Source organism: Triturus cristatus, chromosome 3_2 (assembly GCF_964204655.1).
Source record: "Triturus cristatus chromosome 3_2, aTriCri1.1, whole genome shotgun sequence".
NCBI lineage: Eukaryota > Metazoa > Chordata > Amphibia > Caudata > Salamandridae > Triturus > Triturus cristatus.
In genome coordinates, this window is record NC_140584.1 from 1,033,938,261 (window position 1) to 1,033,962,957 (window position 24,697).

The window sequence follows — 24,697 nt, forward strand, 5'->3', positions numbered from 1 at the left end:
GTTCTCCCTCTTGTAGAATTATCCTAGCCTCTTGCTTTTTGTCTTCTAGAATGAGGTCCAATATGTACCCCATATTGAACCACGTCTGGCGTGCATAGCGGGCTAAGATAGACAAAGCATTTGCAGCTTGCATAGTATTGGCAGACATGGCAGAGAAGCATTTGCCAATGGAGTCTAATCGGCGCCCTTCCTTGTCGGGAGGTGTTGTAATAGGTGCTGATGGATATTTGGACCTCCTCTGTACAGCCTGAGAGACGACTGAGTTAGTCTTGTGGTGTCCTGTCAAGCATGCAGGGGCATCTTCTGGGGCCCTATACTTTTTAATCAATCTGAGGCTGGACAGCCCCCACTGTGGCTGGGGTCTTAATCACCTGTATTCCTTCCTGTCAAATGTAGTCGATGAAGGATAAGGAGCGGATTTCGTTTTTTGTTTGCTCTTTAAAGTCATATAGGAAGCAGTCTTACTGCGTTTCTGCCATAGGGAGGTGAATTCTAGTAGCCTCTCCCTCCATTAAATTGTGACAACCTCCGAAATCCTCTGGAGGAGAGTCAGTTGGATGGGGTGGAGGTGGGGACGGTGTAGTCATTCCAGTTATCTGACGGTAGCAGAGGCTAAGGAATTTTACCCTCTTCTCTATCCTCATCTGAGGAAGATCGATCTTCTATTGGTGGTAATGCCATCAGGGGACGAGGTGTAATTCTGGGTTTGATAGGCACCGGCATTGGTGGCGTGAGAGGGCCAGCAGGCTGTGGTGGTGGTGCCGCAGGACTTTCCTCTTGAAGTTGTGGAAATCTTTTCCTACAGTCTTATGCATTGCCTGCAGGTCTGGATTAATGAGGATAGTAGGTGACCAGTATACTGTCTAGGAGGGTTCATATAATATCCATTAGGCTCAAATTGCCTTGGTGGTTGAGGGCAATAATGTTGGTAATACTGCTCCTCATCATCATAGTCCTCATCCTCCTCCTGACATTTAACATGTAGTTCTGCAGGGGTGTGCACTGTTCCAATGGACCTTCTTCGTCAAATTTCTCCAGGTCCAGTAGGTGGCTAGGGGGCAAAGGTGGTCTTGGTTACCTAAATTTGCACCCTTGTCGACAGTGGCGTGGACATTGCCATCATCGACTGGATGACGTAGATCTTGGGTGTTGTCATCGACGGAACCACCATCAACAGAACCATTGTCAGCGGAGTTGTCGTCAACGGGATCAGCGTCAAGCAGCTCATCATCAACCATGTCGTCATTGGTAGTGTTGACGTGAACTTCATCGGCAGTTGAAATCTTGTTTATGATTCGGGGGCGCCAGTGGCAGACGTAGTCGACGTTGCTGTCGACGATGGTCGCCACAGCGAGATAGTTGTACTGGTTGTCGTCATCGACGAGCGATGTGCAGATGGAAAAGGCATCGTCGACAGAGATTTTTGAGAGGATTTATGCCTCACAGAATCTGAAAAGGAAGCATGAGTGTGCATTTTCTCCTTACAAGAAGGAGTACATGGCAAAGACAAGGCTGGCTCTGAGGTGATTCTGGTACGCTTCTCCGTCTTTTGAGAGTCCATAGATGAGTGGGAGGTTTTCTGATGTTTTCTGACCTCCTCAGACGCATCCTCCTGTGATCTGGCCCTGTTATGTGACCTGGCAGAGGTGTTGCTGTCTTCCACGGAAGAGGTCTTGAGTGACTTTGTTTTCTGAAGCCACAAGAGCAGCCTCCCCTCTCTATCCCAAAACGTTTTAGAGGAAAAAGTGTGACAGATTTTACACTGTTTTACCTCATGCTGCGGATGAAGGCAATAGATGCAGTCCTTATGTGGGTCATCCACATGAGCCCTTTTCTTCCCACAGGTCCTGCCGGGACGGAAAAGGCCTTTCTTGTCAGACATCATAGAAGAAGTGAATCCAAAGTTGTAGAAGTAGTTTCAAGAAGAAAAAACTGGTTAGAGCTCAGGGAGATTCTCTTCACACAAGATGTGCAGTGAAAATCTGAGTGACTCAGCCTCTTGGGACTGTTCTAGAGGGTGCTAGCTACTGATTGGTTGTGTCTGAAGTTTGGTACTTTTTTAAAAAGGGGATAACTAGGCTATTAAATTCATGGCCCAGTATCATTATAGCCTATGGTAGTTTTACATATTGCTTGACGATAGTAGAGTGGGACTCACACCTCAGCAAAGTGTAATGGGTCAAGCATGTGAATCTATGAAAGATACCCCAATCCTGGATAAATCCCTATTCTAAGTTAATGAGTGAGTTAATTAATGTTAGAATGAATGCCTGAGTGATAAACTTAAGCATAGTGATAGTCCTTCGCTCTGGCAATTAAAGAGTGATATATATGAGAGGGAAACCTTGTGTGATAAGGTAGGGAAGCATGTTATGGCTCTGAAAGTAACAAAATTAGCAGTTATTTGTCTGGATGACATTGGTTTTCTTCCTCAGTGCCCTCTTGGTGATTAGTTTGTTTGTTCTGAAACTGATGTCATATAGTGTCAGTTATTCTAGACTAGTGACTGCTTTCTGCTTTACAAGACGTATGAAATTAACATAGATAGTGCCACAAACCTCCTCCTGGTAATACTCCCACGCCAAATCCAGCTGCAAGAAGAATATAAAAAGTATTAGAAGTAACAGAGTATCGGAGTGAAAATTGATATACCCGTGAAGATGCTGCACTGTACACATTAATTTGAGAAGTCTTTGATACGCTCTTTTCAATACCTGCATGTGCATGCAGACAGTGTCCGCAGCACTGCTAGCCTCCTATGACACAACAGAGGACCTAATGCATGTCCAAACCCAATTCCCGCCCAAGAGTCTCTATACCTTTCCACGTTACAGTTCCTATATATGTATCTATAACAGGTTTAATTCAGAATGTCGATAATTTGCTACAAGTCTCCTATATCTCCCTATATATAATTATAATAAATCCCCTCAAACTTGCATATCTGTGTATAGGTATGAAAAGACGCTCACACGTCCTAAAAAACATACCAGCCTCACCAGAGCTCTGATTTATAGCCATAATATTTACTTTAAATATCAATTTGCCAATAGTACATAAACAAAGAAAAAAGCTATCAAGATAACATAATGGCAGGTGGCACAAATGATGGCAAGTGTTGTGTGCGGTGGTAACCATAACTGCAATTTATTACCACTGTTGAGTGTGAGGAGAGGCTATAACTCATGAGAAGTGAAGATTCGAGTGAGTCATGATGCACTACTCATCAATGGTATTAAATAGCATATAATACTCTGCGCATCTGTATATTTGGTATACGCCATGGCATTTTTTCATGTGTAGTTGTTTTCATAGAAAGGTAGTTAACCAAATCCAGGGAACAAGTGGCTAAATTTGTGCAGTATAGAAAAATCACATTGAAGAGATTCCATGATTATGAGGAGTGTTGTTTTTCTTTGTTAAGCAATTGCTACGTGCAATCTGTGAGTCAGTTGCGCCAAAAACCACGTGGTAGTGGGCCATACACATATATATACATATATACCGTGACCAAGCCTGTCTGGTAAAACACGTTGGTGGTAGTGGTGAATAAAACCCTTGGAACTAGTATTACTGGAGTGCAACATCATTTGTTCTATTAATGTGATATTGGGCTGGATTCCGCCCGTTAAAGATCTGAGCACCGGATGATTGAGCACGCTGTCTTCAGGAATCAAGTGGTTTTTAATATATATATATATATAATATTTCCCTTGCTGGCTCGATTTCGCTGGATGTATTGGTGCTCTGTGGCCATGCAATTCCCATAAACTGCAGAGCCTCTCCGTAACTATCCTCCAGTTTTTACAGATGTAAAAAGTCGGGCCGCACTCACGGGTGGTTTGTGATTCCTTTTAAATAAAACAAGTCCACTAGGAGCTCCTATATATTGTTATAACGTATGGTATGTTTGTGTGTATAAATAAATATATATATATATTATATATATTACATATGTGACTATCTGTGTGTGTATACATATATATATATAAACTCACACACACTTATATATATATATATAAATAAATGTGTATTTATTATTATAGTTGCTCTAAATACCATGTGGTAGTGGTGTATATATATATAAATATATTAGCATGAACTTTATCAGCAGATGCAACCTTCTTGGACAACGAAGCATGGACCACAGGATAGTGCAGCAAAAATGAACTCTTTATTCCCCTGAGACCTCTACAGCCATGACGCGTTTCAGCCCAGAAAGGGCCTTGATCACATGACACGATCTGTCATGTGGGTGTTTTTTTTTTTTTATACTCTTTTTTTCTCTGTTTTTTGCTTTTTTTTTGCGTAATGCTTTAACCAATGCATTAAAGTGACAGTGCAAAGATAAATAGCAAATAAATACAGGTAAACGAACATTTTAAATAAGTATTAAAAACATGCAAATCAAATGTTCTTATTGAAGATTGCATAAATACAAATAAAATATTATTAAAATATTTATAAATTATTTGTGACATGCTGGACTTGACTTGATTACATTTCAAAGAGAAATTGTGTATCTTCACTTATCTTGGTTAATACCGATTGAGCTCAGTTGATATGCCTATGTATTAGAACAAATTAAAATTCATACATTGCATAAAGGTCTGTCCTTGGTCTAAATACCTTGATTAAATCAACTGTAACATTGCATTGAAATGTACATATTGTCAAATAAATGCAACTTGCACTTCTGACAATGTGTTTGTCTCCCTTATCATTAATTTATTATGTTCAGTTCCCTGTAGGTTGTGATTTAAAGTGCAAGTGCCCTATAATTTATATTTAAACTAAAATCCAATGTTAAAAATGTTGTAATAATTCTATGTAAAAAACTCATATGTAAAAAACCTGTTATCCCACCCTATGTGTTTGAATAAAATAATGTGTTGGTTAGGCGGCTAGCTTACTAAGTTGGTGTATAGTATAGAATGCTATTGTCGATATCAATATAAAGTACCACTAGTTATCTGAATGGGTTTCTTCAAATAGTGAGGAAAATGGAGATCTGGGACAATTATAAACATGTGTAAAGTTCTTCAGTGGCATTCAGACTGTTTGGATGCTTGGTATCTAAATTCATAATGTACCTAGCTTCCATAAGCCTGAGTGCTTTTTCCCTATCTCCTCCCCTCTTATTTGATGGGACTGAATCAATCAGGAAGTAGCTCATGCCTGTGGGATCTGCGTTGTGTACCTCATTGAAATGTCTGGCCACTGGGTATGTTTGATTTTTGTTATTGATTGCTCTGATGTGCTGGAGTACTCTCTTATCGTTACAACAAACAAATGATGGACGGAATGCTGACAATGCAGACATTCTCCCCCAGTCAAGAGATCTGGGTTAAATCCATCGTTCTTTTGCCCACTACGCCACCCCAGTTCAGACATGGCCATATGCAAATCAGTCTTGACCCTGTGCCTCATGGGAACAGTCCAGCCCGAAGTGCCAAGCCATGTCTTCCCTGGACCGGAATCAAGCATCCTAGGACCAGTTTCTGGCTGTCAGCCGTCATCAGCCAGGATAGCTTGACTCCAGTGGCGTAGTGAGCACGGGTCCCACGTCTGGGAATACCCATCCCACTTAGGGCGAAAAGCGTTACAACAAACAAATGATGGACGGAATGCTGACAATGCAGACATTCTCCCCCAGTCAAGAGATCTGGGTTAAATCCATCGTTCTTTTGCCCACTACGCCACCCCAGTTCAGACATGGCCATATGCAAATCAGTCTTGACCCTGTGCCTCATGGGAACAGTCCAGCCCGAACTGCCAAGCCATGTCTTCCCTGGACCGGAATCCCTGGATTGTTCCCATGAGGCACAAGGTCAAGACTGATTTGCATATGGCCATGTCTGAACTGGGGTGGCGTAGTGGGCAAAAGAACGATGGATTTAACCCAGATCTCTTGACTGGGGGAGAATGTCTGCATTGTCAGCATTCCGTCCATCATTTGTTTGTTGTAACGCTTTTCGCCCTAAGTGGGATGGGTATTCCCAGACGTGGGACCCGTGCTCACTACGCCACTGGAGTCAAGCTATCCTGGCTGATGACGGCTGATAGCCAGAAACCAGTCCTAGGATGCTTGATTCCGGTCCAGGGAAGACATGGCTTGGCAGTTCGGGCTGGACTGTTCCCATGAGGCACAGGGTCAAGACTGATTTGCATATGGCCATGTCTGAACTGGGGTGGCGTAGTGGGCAAAAGAACGATGGATTTAACCCAGATCTCTTGACTGGGGGAGAATGTCTGCATTGTCAGCATTCCGTCCATCATTTGTTTGTTGTAACGGAGTACTCTCTTATGTCCTTGTAGGATAGTGCTACCCACGTAGCTTAACCCACATGGGCACTCCAAGCCATATACGACATGGTCAGATTTGCAGTTAAGGGCCTTAGTGATGGGATTCTCTTTGCTACTGAAAGGGTTTTGTTTGATGTGCGATTGCTGCCATATTTGCATGCTTTACACACCTTACATTTAAAAAAGCCCTTTCTTTGAGCTAACCATGTACTCTTGTTAAGACTGGATGGGTCATTCTGGACTAGAATATCCTTCATGGACATAGCCCTGCTGTATGTAATCGCTGGTTTTGTTGGCAGCAAATGACCGATAGTAGGGTCACTTAAAACTAGGGGGCAATTTTTTACAATCAACTTTCTGATTTCTCTTTCTTGTTTGTTGAATTGAAGGATGACTCTAAACACATTATCCTGATCTCGTTTATTTAAACTTGTTATTTGTGTGTCATTAGAGTCTGAATTTTTGTTAAGAAGGGTTTCCCTAGTTTTGACCCTACTTTTGAGGATGGCAGCTTCTAAGCACTTAGTAGTTATCCCCTTTCCTGAAATCTCATTTTGCTGTTTTCTTGCTCTACAATAAGATCTTCATCACAGCTACAAATGTGTCTCAGTCTAAGCATCTCGCCGAATGGTATGCTATATATGAGATGCTTGGGGTGTGAGCTGCCTGCATGAAGTACAGTATTGCCTGCTGTCGGCTTCCTGTGTAGCTTAGTTTCTAATTTACCATCTTCGACAAAAACTTCAACATCTAAAAAGTTAACACTTGTATCGCTAATAGATGCTGTAAAGTGTAGATTTAATGAGTTTTTGTTTAGCCGTTTTATAAATTCTTCTGCCTCTGCAATTGACCCATCCCATATTACAAAAAGGTCATCAATGTATCTCCACCAAGCCTTAATATTTTTAGTTACTTAGGTAGTATGTTCCTTAAGTAGGACCAGCTCCTCCCACCAGCCCATGTGGAGACAGGCATAGCTAGGGGAGAAGCTGGCCCCCATCGCTACTCCTCGCAGCTGTTGGTAAAGGGTGTTTTAGAACAGAAAATAGTTGTTATTTAAACAAAATTCTACCATATTTAAAATCATAGCACTATGTTGAGCATATTGCAATCCTCTTTTGGCCAAATAAAATTCAAGAGCTTTTAATCCATCTCTGTAATTAATTGACGTGTATAGAGATGTCACATCCAGTGTCATTAATAAATAGTCTTGTCGCCATGGATAATTCAACAGTTTCACTAGAAAGTCACTTGTATCTCTAATATATATATTTCCACTCCAATTGATGCTTGATTAGCCATTCCACATGCCATACGATGCCAGTGCCAGCGACGGCTGCAGCTGCCGTCTGAACATACAGGATGAATCCAATTCCGATCAGGAAATAAAGGATGCGGCACATGGGAGGAAAGCACATTCATTTATTGAGCAAGCGATGCTTGCACAATAAATGAACGTGCTTTATTCCTGATGGGAATTGGATTTATCCTATGGATATATATATATATATATGTATATATATATATATATGTATATATATATATATACATATATATACTCACTTAAAAAACCATAGGTTTCACACATGTTATAGTTAGGTGGACATTTCACTCGTAAAAAAACAATGAAATTCCCCCGTTATAGTTAGTTGAGATAACTATAACTCGCGCGCCCGCAATCCACTGCTGATGACGTCACATATTACATCACTCATGACATGGTCAGTGGCATCACTGATGACATCACTGATGACATCATCCTTGTGATAGAGTGGTGGTGGCGCGAGTTATAGTTATCTCAACTAACTATAACGGGGGAATTTCATTGGTTTTTTACGAGTGAAATGTCCACCTAACTATAACATGTGTGAAACCTATGGTTTTTTAAGTGAATTTGCAAGGGTTTTTAAATACTAATTCCTAACTATAACGTGTGTGAAACCTATGTTTTTTTCAGTGAATTTGTACGGTTTTTTAAATGCTAAGTTATGTATTTATTATTATATTTTTTACTTATTTATTTTACAATAAACTACGTCTTAAATATTTTTATATTTTTATGGTTTTTCACCGTGCGTGCACCATGCGCGCATCCCGCGATTTTTTGAAAAAGAAATAAAATGTTTTTTTCATCCTTTGGGGTCTTTCGGGGTCCTTCAGGGACCCCCTGACAAAGGCTAGGGCGTCAGGAACTCTCTACCCTGCCCCCTTTTCTCGTTCGCCACCTTCCTTTTTCACTCTCGCACTCAAAACAAACATAATGGCAGCCAACACTTCCTGATTTCGACCGATTCGAACGTTGGCTGACATTTAACCACCAATCAGAATTACGCTCGTGCACGTTAGGGTGCGCGCACGGTGCGCGGCTATAGATATTTATGTGCTTTTAACTCAATTTTCTCAGGAACTACTGAACAGATTGACTCCATATATGCAAAAGGCACTTCCCTGACCTGAGGACTACCTCTTTGCCAAATTTCAAGTAATTCTGTTCAGCCGTTCGGGCTGTACCTTCGACTAAAGGTCCTATGGAAAAATGCATGGGGAAAACGTGTTTTGGGACCCCCCTTTTTTCTCGGCTCCCGCTTGACGAATCCCCCCGAGACTTTCAGGGTAGGAGCTGAGCGGAGCGCCCCATTAGTTTTGAAAATTCCGCGAAGATTCCTCAACCGGCGCCAAAGTTATTCAAAATAGAATTTTCAGATTTCCTATGGAATCACGGTCCTAGCTATAACTATCTACTGGCGACCGCCAGTAGATAATATATACACACATATATATATATATATATATAGTTACTGAGAGTTTTTCTCCTCAGCATACATTTATACAATTACTACAGAAAAATAACAAATCATTCGATGAATCAAGATTTAAAAACAAATGATAAAAACTTAGCAGAAAGCCCTGAAGAAGCGCCACTGAGCACGCAACACGTGTTGGCTGTAACTCTGTAATTACTGATTCATCGAATGAGGCTGTAACAATGTAAATACTGATTCACCAAATGAATGGTTATTTTTCTGTAGTAATTGATTCATTGTATGTATAGAGAAAAGATTCAAAGAAACAGTACAATAATGTTTATTGTATATTTAATGTATTCTGTGGGGAAAAGTTCTCAGTAACAAGTTATTTATATATTACAATAACCATACTGGTGGGGACCAGTATCTGAGAGTTTAGAGCCGGGCAATATTCCTATTACCCAGAAATTATTATATATATATGTCAGTGTGTGTGTGTGTATAAAATATATAAATCTCCAACAGACACCTCTGAAAAGGAAGCCTCCAACCCTGAAGGGCGGCTTCAGACATCAACGGCACGGATCAGCCCATAAATTATAAGCAAAGACAGAAGTATCCAAGCCCAGTTCCTGGAACAACATTGCATTTATTCCATATTACAGATGGCAGCATGCTCTCATTTCCTCTCCTTTCGCGTTTCCGCTCTACAATGAACCTTGATCACAGGTGAAACAACTTGCCTGTAAAGTGACTGCGTGCTTATGTAAAACCAGGATACTACGTGACGCCAACGCGGAAGCATTGCATATAGAATTTTATGAGGCTGTGCTTGAAAAACTACCACATGCTGTACCAGGCTGTATTTGAATTTGCACGTGGTTATTTCAACATGAAGATACTTTTTGTATGAGTGCACTGAAAAGCAGAAAACTTTGTCTCTCTTCGGGTCATGTTTGCCCCTGAGACTGAAATGGGCATCCTACCAGATGCCCACATACTGGTTCGGGGGCTCTCTGATCACTCCCGTGGTTTGACACAGGTCCCCTGCCCGGACCACAGAACCAGGGGCATGAAACACTAGGTGGTTGAAAGATGATTAACTAGCGGACTTGCAAGGGTACTTGCACTTTAATGCAGGATCCTTCCATCACAAGCTACTGTTTTGGACGCCTTTAATGTCACTATTAGGGTTAAGGCCATGGTCATAGTACGGTAAAAGAACAGAGGCAGGCAGCATGACAGATAATACCTAGAAAAGGTAGTAGGAGAACTAAAAAGCTGATGACAACGGACTGCAAGCCTGATACCCACGCATAACTCGAGCTCAACTGAGTTTTACACAGTGCAAAAACTACTTGGCACGGCAAAGCTGGTATGGACGATCTCCCAATTTAAAGTATATGAGGTCAGAAACAATGCAGACAAGCTACTATACTGCCCCTCTTCACCACTTAGTACAGGGGCCTTTAAAGTGCTCACCAACTTCCGCCTCTAGAATTACAGCATCCCCATTGCGGCACAGCTCCACATAAAGTTGTTGATCTCAGATCATGCCGACCTGGACCTCTTCATTGCACCAGAGGAGATTCAGCAGCTATTACAGGAATGCTTTCTGACAAGACATCATGTTCCACTGGTTTCATGCTTGAATTTTTCAAGCAGTGTGTATCATTTATCCATAGCTTCAAGATTTGTTTGGTCGGGTAAGTCAACCGAGAATTTAGTTTGCAAAATGCACCAAACGCTGTTTCATGGAGGGCAGGAATGCAATGTCATTTATCTTTGCTACTTCAACTCCCAGATGCTCCTGATTAACGAGTTGATGTTTGACGAAAGATAAGACCCGGTGATTCGACTAAAGGGGAATCGTAAGGAAAACCCTCGGATATTGTCATTATTAAATAGGGGCACACCGTCAATGTAGTTGCCGCAGATCACTTAAATGCCCTTAATGTTCTGGCAAAAAACTTTCAAGCTCACCAAATGAGAGAGTAAACTGACCAAAGAGATTCCTTGATGGCATGAGACATGGCCGGCGCATGTGACAAAGCTCCAGGTCTTCAGGACGTGTGACCTGATTGGAATTTCTAAGTTAGGAAATGTATAGGCAGGCACTCACATTAAAGCTTCTGACCAATTAGCTGACAAATGTGGCCTATGCCATACACAGTTCTGCCACACAATTATGCCACGCTCTAGATTCTCACAGTACATTTGTGGTGGAGGTTTGAGAGTTCTTAGAGCCCAAAATAACAATGGAACCAATTCTCTGTAAGGGCATCTTCAGGATATACAGGAATCTGGTTGTCAACAATACCGATCCACTAGGTACAACACAGTGTAAATGGGAACAAGATCTTGGTGAAACCGAGGATTCCATATAGCAGTAGGCAAAAATGACCTTCCCATAAAGATAGCCATCTCATCTAGATTGAGACTAAGACTAGATTCAGACTTGTGCAATGTTAACTAGTTCCACAGCCCCTAGGGGCCGACCTGCCTCAGATGTTGTATAGCTATTCAAACATTTTGTCACATTGTACGCTATTGCAATATGGAGCTGGTATAACAGGGAGTGGATCTACTGGCAAAAATAAAATGGCCAGTGGCTATGGTACGAGCATACCCAGTTCCTGTTAGGTCCTGTATGGCTGCACATATCAAGTCTACACTTTTTCTCTCAGTTGCTACTTCTTTGGACTGCCTTATGGCTTTTCTAATTTCCTGTTATTTGCTTACACCACTACCCTATTGTTTTCTTTGCATTGTTTATCGTAAAAATTGCAATAAAAGGTCTTTATAAAAAGAAAAAAGAAAAATCTATTTTATTGTTTACAGTAAAAATGCAATCAAGTGTTACATAACAAAACAAACAAGCATTGGCATAGCCAATAGGTCTCGCCTTCGAGACCTTGAAAGTAAAAATAAAAACTGAAGTATAAGACTCCAGGTTTACATTTACTTTCTTAGTTAGGATGCAGTAAATGTAAATGTGAAGTCTTACAATTCAGTTTTTTTTTTTCTACTTACAAGGTCCCACAGGCGAGACCTATTGGTTATGCCAATGCTTGTTTGCACACAGCTGTTAAAAATGTTTTTAAAAAAAAGCATTTGCAACAACACATGAAACTGGATGTAAAAACAGAAGAAAACTACATTACTGGGATAGGCCTGGAGCAGCGAAAAGTGCCCCAACCTGAGGTGTTGTGGACAAGAGCCGAGTGAGGTGGCAGTTAGTCTCTGATATGTACAGCCTATTTGCGTGGAGTTTAGGGCAGGTCAAACAGAGCAGTTTTGGCGAGGGATCAGGAATGTAAGTAGTGCTCATGTAAATAATGACAACGGAGCAGCTGTGGCGAGGGGGGGGGGTAATGTAACTGGTGCTGGTGTAAAACACTCCAAAACCTTTGTGTTGATTTCGCGCTTAAAAAAAATCCCAAAAACAAATCAACCCAAGAAAAATTGACGGAAGTAAAATTTAATGAAAATCTGACGGGCGGAAATGCTGTCAGGCAGTGGAGCAATCACAGGCAGCCTTTTGAAGGTGCCGGAGACGGAGTTTAAGTAAGGCGCCTGCTGCCTTTTCACTTTTTTTAAGGTGCCGGTGGGCGAGTCTAAGTAAGTAAGGTGCCTGCCGCCTTTATAAAACTGAAAGCGCGGTGGAAATAAAGTGTTTATAGTGCCGGTGGCAGAGTGTAAGTTAGGTTCCTGCCCCCTTTATAAAAGTGAAAGGGATTGACAAGATAACCAGCGCGACCAGCGCTGACCACCATCTGTTTCCAATTAACTCGACCGCGAGAAGCAGGCGCGATAATTGGAAACAGATGGCGCTGCTGCTCATTCCCGAACACCCTAGGCCAGGGGACAGAGAAGGCGGGACATGCACCCGCCTTGGACCAATTGTGTGCTGTCTTTCTTAGAAAGACGCACGCAAAGGCCAATTGCGGGTGGTAAAAAAAAAAGCACACGCACAAGCGTGGTTCAGGGTTTAATAGCCCTTACTAAATGCCTTGCAGAGCAGCGCATGCGTGCTGGCTCAGGCGAGACTTAAAAATGAGGCACCGACTGGGTAAGAAAAGAAGTTCAGGCCATTCACATGTCCCTGATTTTCAGAGCTAGACCAAGAGGTTTTCTCAGTTCCTCTCCCCTTATTGTCTTGCACTTTAGGAACCAGCCTGATGACAGAGGAAGCCTGGAGTGGGCTTAACGGCAGACAGGAGAGAGCTGTTCTCTGGGGAAATGATGTAGGCTGGTCGACACAGCTTCTACCTCCCTCCTCATATCCAGCTAAACTGCTAAAGACCAGCTGACTAAAAAGCACCTACATTCATCAAGGTTGCTGATTGCTGCACTGATATCTATCATATATTGAGTTTGTTTACTTCCAATGTCTGCTCCATGGTAACTCTGCCCTGGCTCCGAACCTTAGCCTCTGATCGGATTAACCCCATGACTGCATTACCAGGCAAATAAATCCGCTTTCCTTGCGATCCTTAGCTGAATATGCAGGTCCCGTCTGCACAGTCCACCTGTTTGTCATGGGGAGCATTCTGGTGTCTGTTCAGTTCAGTGATTCAGACTTTGTGACTCTCTAGAATAAACAGTTGGGCATGTTTCCAAGGTTTCCCTTGCTCCTTTTAAACAAAGTGCTCCATGCTTACACCAGCCCAGTGGTTTGGGTTGTAATCTGGCTATGTGTGCTCTATCCTTCGAGTGGTGCACTGGCTCTCTTCTAAGACTGTCATCCTGTTTAAAATGTGTTGCCATGTCTACAAATCTCTATCTGGACATCGCCCATTACTTGGGACATAAGAATATGTCCTCAGGGATCTGCGTGCCTCCTGCGTCAGGCTATTCTCAGCTGGAGCTGCCTTTTTATTAATTCTGAAAACCATGGCGCATTCATTTACTGGGGAGGTCATTGTTTTCTGGAATCCTCTTCCACCTGCTTGGTGAAATCCCCCCACCCAGTTTAGAGCAAGTTGAAAGCATCTGGTCCCATAGGAGCATGGTCTGGTAGAGGAAGACGTCCTCTTTGCTTCTAGTCCGTTTGATGATGGCCTTTTAGATGACAATTTTAGGTGTCTTTTTGTAAGGCGCTCCATTGCCTTTGCCACTCTCTGCACAGTATAAATCGCAGTTAATAAATCAATGAAGAAAAGAGATCTCTAGTTTTCTCAGTTAACATTGTTTTCACGAGATAGTTCAGACATGGAGTCTGCAGTCTTTTCAATGGCCCAGACAACTGTAAGACCTTCTTAAATATCCTTTCTGCTCCACCGAACATGGAGTAGGACTCCCATCTATGCAAAGAACTGCACCCATGACTGTGAGGGGTATTTACATGAACGAGACAAGCCAAATGATATTTCACTGAGCTGTAATAGGACAGTGGTTCTCACTGAACCACCAATGCAACTACAATTTATAGGCATCTTTCTCGAATTGAAAACAGTAGTACCACTACTATTTCTACTTAAGTGCAGACTTCTTGAACACATTTTAATAGACAAAACTTTAATTTTTGAAAATGATCTCATAAAGAAAACATGCATGTGAGAGGCAATATGTTTGTGTTTTTATGAAGAACCAATTCAGTTTAAGCACTAAAAATATTTGGCTGAAAATTCTTTCTTATAGGAAAGGTCAGAGAAAGCAATGCTGTATAAAGGAATCACCTTTTATATATAATGTGTTTACATGGCTTCTTTAGGCAACCCATGAGTTCTATAGCCCCAGGCTGTGTCCAGTAGTACTGCTTTGATGATCAAGTAGGATTTACTCACGTTGGCCAACACCTCCAACTCCGGGTACACCACCAGCACCTGGCACACCAACTACCCCAGCACCGGGCACTCCTCCAACGCCCGGAAAGCCTCCAATACCTGGCACGCCTGACAACAGAATGAAAGCAACTTTAGCAGTTTAGAATTTTAAGATGTGAGCATCACCGTAGATGTCTAAGAGAAACCATGGTCACGTGATAGGTAGCTAGGAAGCTGTCAAATGCTTGGACTCTGGGTGCATGCAGGGCAAACCTGGAATATCTGGCTTTATATAAGTGATGTATTCCGTCAGTACCTTCAGACTCACCATCTTTTGATAGAATGCTACCGTCTTTCAGGCAGCTCTGACACCAATAGATTATCCTGCTCTACGCTCACACTTTAAAGAAGTGCAATGAGAAACAATGAGTTATTTAGATACAGTTCAGGGAACGGGTATTTTACGCCAGTAGTAGAAAACACACATAGTGCCTGGTTTCCTGTGGCATGTACCTGGAGGACAATCAGCAAGAAAAATTGAAAAGCATGATAATGAACTGTCTGCAGCTGAAATACCTTACAATGTGCGAATAAATTTAGGCTTAGAAGGAAAGCATGCAGAGGGGCTTCCCGACACATCATGACTGCTCAGTCGAGTCCCCGCCAGTTCTGGCTGCTCTTGGCCGCTTTAGTGACAGCAAAACCACACCAAAGCCTTGTATCCTGTAGCAGTCCCCTGCACCCACGACAGGTCAAGCCCCAGATCATGAAACCCCATTAGAGCGATGGAGCGCATTCATAATATTGAACGGATTCGCGGCTTTCCTTGGTGCAGCAGGTGCTGTGGCCCTGGGGCAATGGCGCGTGAGGGGCCCACAGCACCCCAATCAGGCCTGTTTTACGACCAAAACAGTTGCAGTGGGAGGAGTTTTCCTTGCTGTGCCACTGTTTACTAATAACGCTGAAATACACGTATATGTGTATATATCAGTGCTCAGAAGGTACCGGAGGGAGCCATTAGGCACTTTGCAACCACCTAAAATATGTATGACTGACGGGAGCTATTACATTGACTTTTCTATTTTTGCCAATGTTAGTCTGCAATAGGTGAGTGTGTGGAAGGGCGGGGCTGAGTGAGATAAGATTAGGTGGTTTATATTACGAGAAAGAGCCATTGCATCATACATTAGAAAACTTTTGAGGTATTAGAAAAAAAGAGAGGAATAGATGGGGGCGAAGGGTGAGAGGAGGGAAAGCGGAGTAGGGGGTAGAGAAGGGATGGTGGAGGGAGGCAGACCTCCTGGGAGGGACATGCAAAAAGCTAAAGTGTAAATGAGAGAGAGGGTTGATAGTTAGGCAAAGGTGAAAGAAGTGTATAAGAGGGAGAAGTGAAGAAGGAGAATGAGAGAGGAGGGGAAAGAGTTGGGAGAGGGGATGGGATATGGGAATGGGAGATAAGAAAGGGGAAAAGAGAAGGAAGGTGGAGAGGCAACACTGAAGGAAGTTGGAGGAGAAGTGTAGAAAATAGTGATGGGGAGGGGCAGAGAAAATGAAGCTGGGGAAGAGTTATAGTGGAGGGGTAAGAGGGCATGCAGGATTTGAGGGGAGAGGAAATGATCAGGTGAGAGGTGGGTAGCAAAAGACAAGAAGAGGGGGACTAAAGGGTTGACATAAGAACAAAAGGAGTGGTGGGGGAATGAGAGATAGGGGAGAGAGGTCAAACGAAAGGCGGGTGGAAGAGGGATGAAGGCAGGGTGAGAAACGAGGGAAGAAAACGGACACGGGTGGGAACGGGAGGGAGGCGGTATGAGGGCTGAATACGAGAGGTGCGGAATCCACTGGCAGATGTATCCATCAGAAATGTGTATATCACCTATTCAAGCACATAGATGCCACACACTATATTTAGTTAGGGTGACCACAGTGCCCAGCGGTTGAATTAAAGGCTATCCCCAGTAGTGAGGATCGTAGTCAGTGCTCATTCACAAACTGCATATTGTGCACGTAACCGCAGTAAAGGCTCCTCATTAAGAGATGCGGCATGATGGAAATAAGACCCCGCATCCTAATACGGAAAAAATAGTACCCATTAATGGAAATCGTTATGAGGCATCCTGCGCACACAATCATAGTGGAGGCTAAATCTCAAGAAATGCGGCATGCTATTAAGTGTTGCACGATCCCAAATATGAAGCCACTTTATTCAGCATGACCATAGGTAACCCTATGTTAAATAACATACGTTACGTACTACGTATAAACACATACACTGCAGAGTGCCAAAATACTGTAGATCTAATGACCGGAAGCCGCATCCATAGAGGGCCAATTCTTAACTTAGTCAGATGCGTCCACGAGTATTTCCAAACAATTCCAATATGGAGATTTGAACCGCGCGCCATGTTGAAACACATTTAAAGAATAAGCGGCGTGAAAGGGAAAGACGTCACCAACAAAAACAAGCACGCGAGGGGTGCGCGCGCGTGCCACAGCGAGACATCTGTTTTGAATTTTCGCGCACGCGTCTGGGCACGATAATTCAAAACAGATGGTGCCTGTGCGGGTAACCGCAAGCTTGCCCAATTGCGTGCTGTCTTTCTTAGAAAGACGCACGCAAAGGCCAATAGCCTCTGACCAAAAACAAACCAAACGCACGAGCGTGTGGTCAGATTTTGAAGCTCACTTACAAAAAGTCTTGCAGTGCAGCGCATGCGCGCTGGCTCAGGCGAGACCTAAAAAGAGTGTTGCTAGAACTCACTACAATGAAATCTCTAAGCAGGCTGCACATGACATCTTCCTAAAGTAGCTGGCAGCTGAGATTGTGTCACCATCCAGCTGACCTCCTGTCTACCATACGCGGTCAAAGCTGTAGGTGTCTGAACGCTGCACTGGGATCGAAGCTCAAGCTATGGTAAACTTGACATCCAAGAAAGATTGGGAGGATAGAAACCTCAAGAGGGGAACTGTCAAGGGATGTGCACTGTGAAGGAGAGAATAGAAGGCGTTCATTTGGCGATACGGAGGCCAGAGGGTCAGGATAACGGCTACGACTGCAGGGATGGGGTAGGAGGAGCCTATGGTACATAATGTTGAAGTCTAGGAATGGAGAAGCCCGGGGTGGGGGGGGGCAATGCAGAATGAGAACCTTTGCGTGGAGCTATCAATGTGAGTAATCTTCCTACAATAGCTTATACCATTCTTAACTACTCTTGTGCTGCTAATGACAATGTTTGTGACCTTGTTCTCCTCATAAAAAACTGTATTACATACCATACTTTGGTGGCTTGGCCCCTGGCTGTGCTCCAACTTGAGGAATACCTGAAATATAATCACACATATTTCAGGAAGGTTAAGAGGCTGAAGAAATTAGTTACTTACCTGTAGCTCCAGTTCCCCAACACTGGTATCTTTACATATTCACAAGCTTGAATCATTCCTCATCATCAGGCTGGGAATCCCCGGTGCATTAAAATAGCAGCATACAATTTAAAATATATAACAAACAGTATAGAATGTAAAAGGGCCATAGGCCTGAAAGAACATGGTATATTTAGTAACACATCCACCTCATTTGAAAGAACCCAAACTTCAGCAAAAGAGGTGAGCACTCCTACTCCCCCTAGAGGCCACGATAGCTCAGATTTCATAGCACAGTGTGAGAATAAAATGTGATGAGCCTCTGTTTGGGGAGGAGGGAGGGTGACATGTGAATATGTGAAAGATACCAATGTCGGAGAACTGGAGCTACAGGAAGTATCTAATGTTTTCTCCAACATTGGATCTTTTATATATTCATATACTTGAATCAGAATAGAAAGCAGTACACATTATGAATACAACAAAGTGAAAAGCAGGCTCACCTTTAGTGAAAGAGGTGTCTCCACACTGCCTGTCCCGCTGCAGCGTCAGCTTCTGCGTCCATTTCTAGGCAGTAATGTTAATGAATGTATGCCTGCTTCTCCCGGTAGCTGCATGGCAGATGTCTCTTAAAGGCATTGAGTGCTGTAGTCGTAGCCATGCCCTTAGTGGAATGCGCCTTTACTCTTCCCTGGAGAGCACAATTGGCTTTGGCATAACAGAAAGCAATACAGGCTGAGAGCAAATGTGCTATTCTCTGTTTGAATAAGGATTGGCCTTTTCATACTTGTACAAATGATACAAATAGCTGGTCTGATGTGTGTATGTCCTTTGTATTGTCTACAAAGAATATGAGAAATCTTCACAAGTCTAGGAAGTGTAATTAACTTTCTGCTGGTGAAGATGGATTAAGAAATAAGGATCTAAGAAAAACAAGTGCAAACACATTGATGTGGGGCTTCTTCTCTGCATCTGACCAAATGCCTCTTGTTGAAAGCCCTTGTAGGTGGGCTCCCCATCCCTCCATGGATACATTCATGGTTAGTAATAACCTTGCTGTTATTGGTAGGAAAGAGGGACCTGCAGTTAGGTTTTCTAGAATTCTCAATCATATCAGAGCTTGTTTCAAGCACATTGTGAAGCAGACCATGTCTTCCTATCAGCCTTCCACCTGTTTCCATCGCGAATCCAGCTTTTGCTCAACAAGTCTCATATAAAGCCTGCAAATGAATGAGACCTATATATGATGCCATAATACCTATACGAGGCTTGTTTTGTATAACTTTAATTGATTGCTTTCCAGCAATAGTCTTTGACATTGTCTCTAACTTTCTTATATTTTTTGCCGAAAGGCTTCCCTCAACTTAGTGTTGTGTATTGCTCCCAGAAATTAGATGTTTGTTTGGGTCACCAAAGACGATTGCTCCCTGTTCAAAGTGAGGCCTAGTCTCCACACCGGATTGATGCAAGCCTTCTTGGAGTTTTTTTCTTTTTCTCTGGATGGCGCTTTGATTAATCAGTCGTCCAGGTATAGGAACACCTGGTGATCTCTCCTGCGAAGAGTGGCATCTGGAGTGAGACATTTGATGAATATTCTCGGCGCTGATTCTCATCCAAAAGGGAGCACCTTGAACTGGTAGTGCTGACCCACTACAGAGAATCGAACGTAGTTCCTGAGTTTTCAATGAATGGGTATGTGGAAGTAAGCATTGGAAATGACTGTTTCTTTAGAAACTTGTTCAGTTCTCTAAGGTCCAGTATCGGCCTCCATTGACCTGTTTCCTTTTTTGTTAGGAAGAACCTGGAATTAAATCCTTGATTCCTTTGTGACTTGGGTAGAATTTATATGGCTCCCTTGGCAAGAAGTATGGGAATTTTCATTAGCAGCTCCTTCAAATGAAGATGACGTTTTTTTCCTGGAGGAAAAACTGGGGGTCTCTAGATGTACTCCAACGTATGGCCTGACTAGACAATTTGTAAAACCCATTTGTCTGATTTTATATTCTTCAATGAGGGAGCATAAAGGGAAAACCCCCCTCCTTCCATCTTTTGAGGAATAGAAGGAAAACGGGGGGAGGGGTAGAGCCGAGCGTAAGTCTCTCTTCTGATTATCAATGGTTCGTACTTAAGAGGAACATCTTTTCCTTTCAGTAGACCACCCGTACATTTGCATTTGGTTTCATTTAAAGAAGTATCCTTGAATATATCCACACTGTCTTTGAGGATGATAAGGGTGTCCTTGACCTCAATACTGATTGAATCCTGCTCTGAAATTTTGTAATCTCCATGAGCCATGAAAAGTGGATGTCCCAAATCTGTGATACAGCAGCAGTTCTAACGCCCTTGCTGTATCAGTGTTGGTTTAAGGCATTGCAGAGCTTCACCAAAAAGAGTGAGCCCATCAAAAGGCATGTATAAGATTTTAGATTGGACATCAGTTCGTAAGGCTGTGGATTTTAAACAGCCTTGCCTCCTTAGTACAGTCCCTCTTGCCAACTAATGAAAACCTCTATTTGAAGCATCCATCGCCGCATCAATAATGAAAGAAGAGGTTAGCTCTCCTTCCTTTAGGATAGATTTCGTTGTTTCTTTCTTATTCTCAGGAATAAAATCCAGCAATGGAGCTATGTCATACCACATCTAGTGATCATAACGACCTAGAATCACCAGGAAATTGGCTGTCTTAATTGAGGCTGCTGCCATAGAAGAAATTCTCTGACCCAGATTGTCAATACGATTGCCATCCTTGTCTGGCAGACTAGATGATGCCATTCTTGAGGTCTTGGTTCTTCTCTAAGCTGCTGAAGCAAATACTGAATCCGGTCTAGCATGACCAGTGAGTCAAGCCGGAGCTGAATACGAGACTCTATATTTCTTTTCCAGATGAAGTATCACAGCTGGAATGGTAGCAGGTGTCTTCATCAATTTCAGACCTTCTGACCAGACATAATCAAGGATAGATATCGATTTAGCGTACTACAGTGGTTGAATTTCTTGGCACCTCTTTCCATCAATTAATAAAATTTAGAGGTATCATCTGTAGCATCTTGTAAAATTGGCCCATCGTTTCCACTTTGGGCAGTAACATATCGGCCATCATCATTCCTTCTATCACTGCCTGGTGGTAGAGCACCATCTTCTCCTTCTTTATCAGAACAAGTAGAACCATTAGAGTAAACATCATCAATGTCGTGTACATGGACCAATCCACTTGGAGTGAAGGAGGAGATAGTGGTGATGGCTACCTAAGAGGTGCAACTGGTAAAGGAGTAGGATGAGAAGACGGAAGGATGGGAGCAGCAGGTAACCCCATATTGGGACTATTATTTCCTGTTGACACACATATCCACTGTAGGACTCATCATCCATTGCGTCCTATTAAAAACCTGGGACTTATCTCACATGCAACTGAGTTGTACTGTAAGTTGTCAGTGCAGCATAATCACTAGCCTCCTCTTCTTGATCTGACTGCAATATTTGTATTGGAGGGACATCCGTCACCCTAAAATGTGCAAAAACATTTTCTCCTAATTCTTTTATTGACTGCGTGGTTACAATGGTAGTGATGCTGTCGATGGTATGGTTGTTGTCATCAACGGAATGGTCATTGATGGTATGATTGTCGACAGTATGGTCATCGTTGAAGGCATGTTCATCGTCGACAGCATGCTCGACGTTGCCAGTGTGGACGGTGACGAATGCTCGACGACGATGGTGTTGTCATCAGTGATGTCCTCATTGTCAACGATGGTATCATCGTTGACGGTGTCATCATCGACAGTATCTTCGTCATCGACGAAGAATTTAAGGTCTTTGACGTCAACAGTCTCGTCGTCGGCGAGATTTCCTTTGAAGATTTCTTCTTTTTTTCACAGGTGAGCCTCTGTAGCATTTAGACTCTGGTTTGCCAAAGGAGGAGGTGGCTGCAAGCACTGTACCAAATAGATAATTCTCAAGAAACTGTAAAAGTTTCCTTTTGTGCACTGCCTTCATGGAAGTGCCTGGGGAATCGTCCGCTGAGGAGGGGGGCATCTCCTTTAGAAGGAAGAAAATTCTGTTTATTCATAAGAAATAATACCAACCTTCCTTCTCTATCCTTAAGAGTCTTAGTGGAGAAAGACTTACAGATCTTTCATTCCACTGACTTATGCTTAGGATAAAGAAAATAAATACACTGAGAGTGTGGGTCATCAGTGTAAATGTTTTTGCTGCCACAAGATAAACAGGCTTTAAAAGAGATCTCTTCTCTTTGTCATCCATGGTGACAGTTGGATACAGTTACATGTTAGACCAAAAAGATCCCCCAGGTCCACAAATTATAACAATCTTCCGCCACAGCAGCTCACAGTACAGTAGTGCAGAAGATAGGGCTGGTTCAAATCCAGGGCAGACAAAAATGGAAACAACTTAAAGTGCAATGAAAGGTTAGAACAGAGCTCTGACAGGGGCTCCCTCACACACTACATGTGGTAGAAAATATGAACTATAGTAGCCTCATGGGGGAGTAGGAGTGGTTAAGCTTCCACGTCATTGGCTGAAGTTTGGGTTCTTTCAAATGAGGTGGCTGTGTTACTAAACATAATATGCTGTTTCAGGCCTAAGGCCATTTTACATTATATACTGTTTCTTACATAATTTACACTGTATACTGCCATTTTAAGTACCAGGGATTCCAGCCTAACGACACAGAATGATTGAAGCAGGTGAATATATAAGAGATCCAATGTTAGAGAACAATAGTTAGACTAAGCACAGGGTTGTAAGAGACTCTATACACAAGCTGTGTGGAGCAAAGCAGAAGAGCAAGAAATCCGCATGAATTATGTACCCAACCCCTAGCTATACAACTTCTTCAATTATAAAGTGCCATACATCTATCTTATGTTCACTGGTGTTTGATTTCCACAGAGCATTTCCACAGTATGGTTCGAAAAGAATCACAGTGAAGTATATCCCACACAGGGGGAGAGGCTTAGATGACTATTTTTTGTTCTGTGCTTTCCAAAACACTTCCACACTATGGCTCAGCAGGCCACAGCACTGATCATTGATCTACACACATATTCAAACATAAATAGCTTACTGATTGATAATGTGTAATTCAAGAAGGAATATGTGCGACCTGTTGTATGGGCATCTCTTTTTATGGGGTATCTCTTTATGGGTCATCCACTGCCTACAAGCTCTACTCATGACAGAATGTTTAGCTATAGCCCATCGGACTTCTCTTAAATAAAAAGCTGGACTTTGATGTCAACATGCTTGAATCGATGGGAATAAGAGGATGACTGCTTGGAAAACTGTGGAAAAAATCCTTTCTGTTCACTATTATTATTCTTTTCAGACAAGCCACATGGTTTTAATATACCAAGAGTACATTTACTGCTGAAGAAGAGGCATTGGAGCTACTTTACCTGCTCCTGGCACTCCTCCAGCACCTGGTACACCACCAGCTCCTGGCACACCACCAGCCCCAGGTACGCCTCCAGCTCCAGGCACTCCTCCAGCCCCAGGCACGCCTCCAGCCCCAGGCACTAATCCTGGAACACCACCTGCCCCTGGCACGCCACCAGCACCAGGTACACCTCCAGCACCAGGCAATCCTCCAACTCCTCCTCCAGGCAGGACTCCAGCTCCTTAGAGGGTGGTAAGAGTTAAAAGGCATGGTCATACATACAGGAATCTTAAAGACTAAAATAAAGGAAAATCTTATTATTAGTCCGAATAACTAGCCCTGGAAACAGACTTTTGTAGATCAGACCAAGGACCAAGACCAGTGTATACTCCAAGCATCTCTGACATATCACCCAAGTTAACCACTCAAGACTATGAGTACCCTTGAAATATCGGCCTTAGTGTTTGGACTGAATAAACTGTAGGTACCTATATTTCAAGAGGATAGCTCAACTTACCTTACAAGCAAAGATCAGCTAAAAGATCATCTTTGAAACATCAATTAAAGGTGAAAAACCATTCTTCAATGGAATAGGAACGATTGCCTTTGTGACGATTCCTGGATGCATAGGGCCTGATGAACTTTTGGGAATGTTGCACACCAATATGCCAAAACCCTGCCCAGCATTTATTCAGTCACATCACAAAATTATTATTTGCCGGAGGACACAAAACCTCTTGTCTCGTGAATATTAAACAGGCAGAAGGCATCCTGTGACCCGCCTGTAAATGGCCTAACGGCCATCAGACTTCTACAATGGCATTCACAGTCCTGATCAGATTATCTTTTTTTTTTTTAAACCAACCCATGCTCCTTAGGGAGACAGATGCTACAGAGGCCGAACAGACCAGCCTACTCAAGGGTCGTTAACAGATCCGTAATTCACAGCTTCAAGTGCAGTCGTAAACACATGGGGGCTCATTTATGAGCCCCTGCGTCACTTTTGCGCCACCGGTGCGTCACTTTTTGTGACGCACCAGTGGCATAAAACATGATCCATGTTGCGCCATATTTACGAAGTGACGCATCTAGGTAGATGTGTCACTTCGTAAACCCCTGCGCTA

General features: G+C 42.8%; 1 protein-coding gene across 26 annotated transcripts in view; it reads right to left on the minus strand.

Annotated features, from left to right (window-relative positions):
• ELN (elastin) overlaps window positions 1-24,697 on the minus strand; it is a 338,132-nt gene that overhangs the window by 76,254 nt on the left and 237,181 nt on the right. For all 26 annotated transcript variants that reach the window (XM_085649707.1, XM_085649706.1, XM_085649705.1 and 23 more), the window contains 4 exons: window positions 23,593-23,814; window positions 18,092-18,139; window positions 14,843-14,950; window positions 2,559-2,591 (listed from right to left, as the gene is read on the minus strand). In XM_085649707.1, coding sequence (XP_085505833.1) covers window positions 2,559-2,591; window positions 14,843-14,950; window positions 18,092-18,139; window positions 23,593-23,814 — 411 coding nt within the window. The remainder of the gene's footprint in view (window positions 1-2,558; window positions 2,592-14,842; window positions 14,951-18,091; window positions 18,140-23,592; window positions 23,815-24,697) is intronic.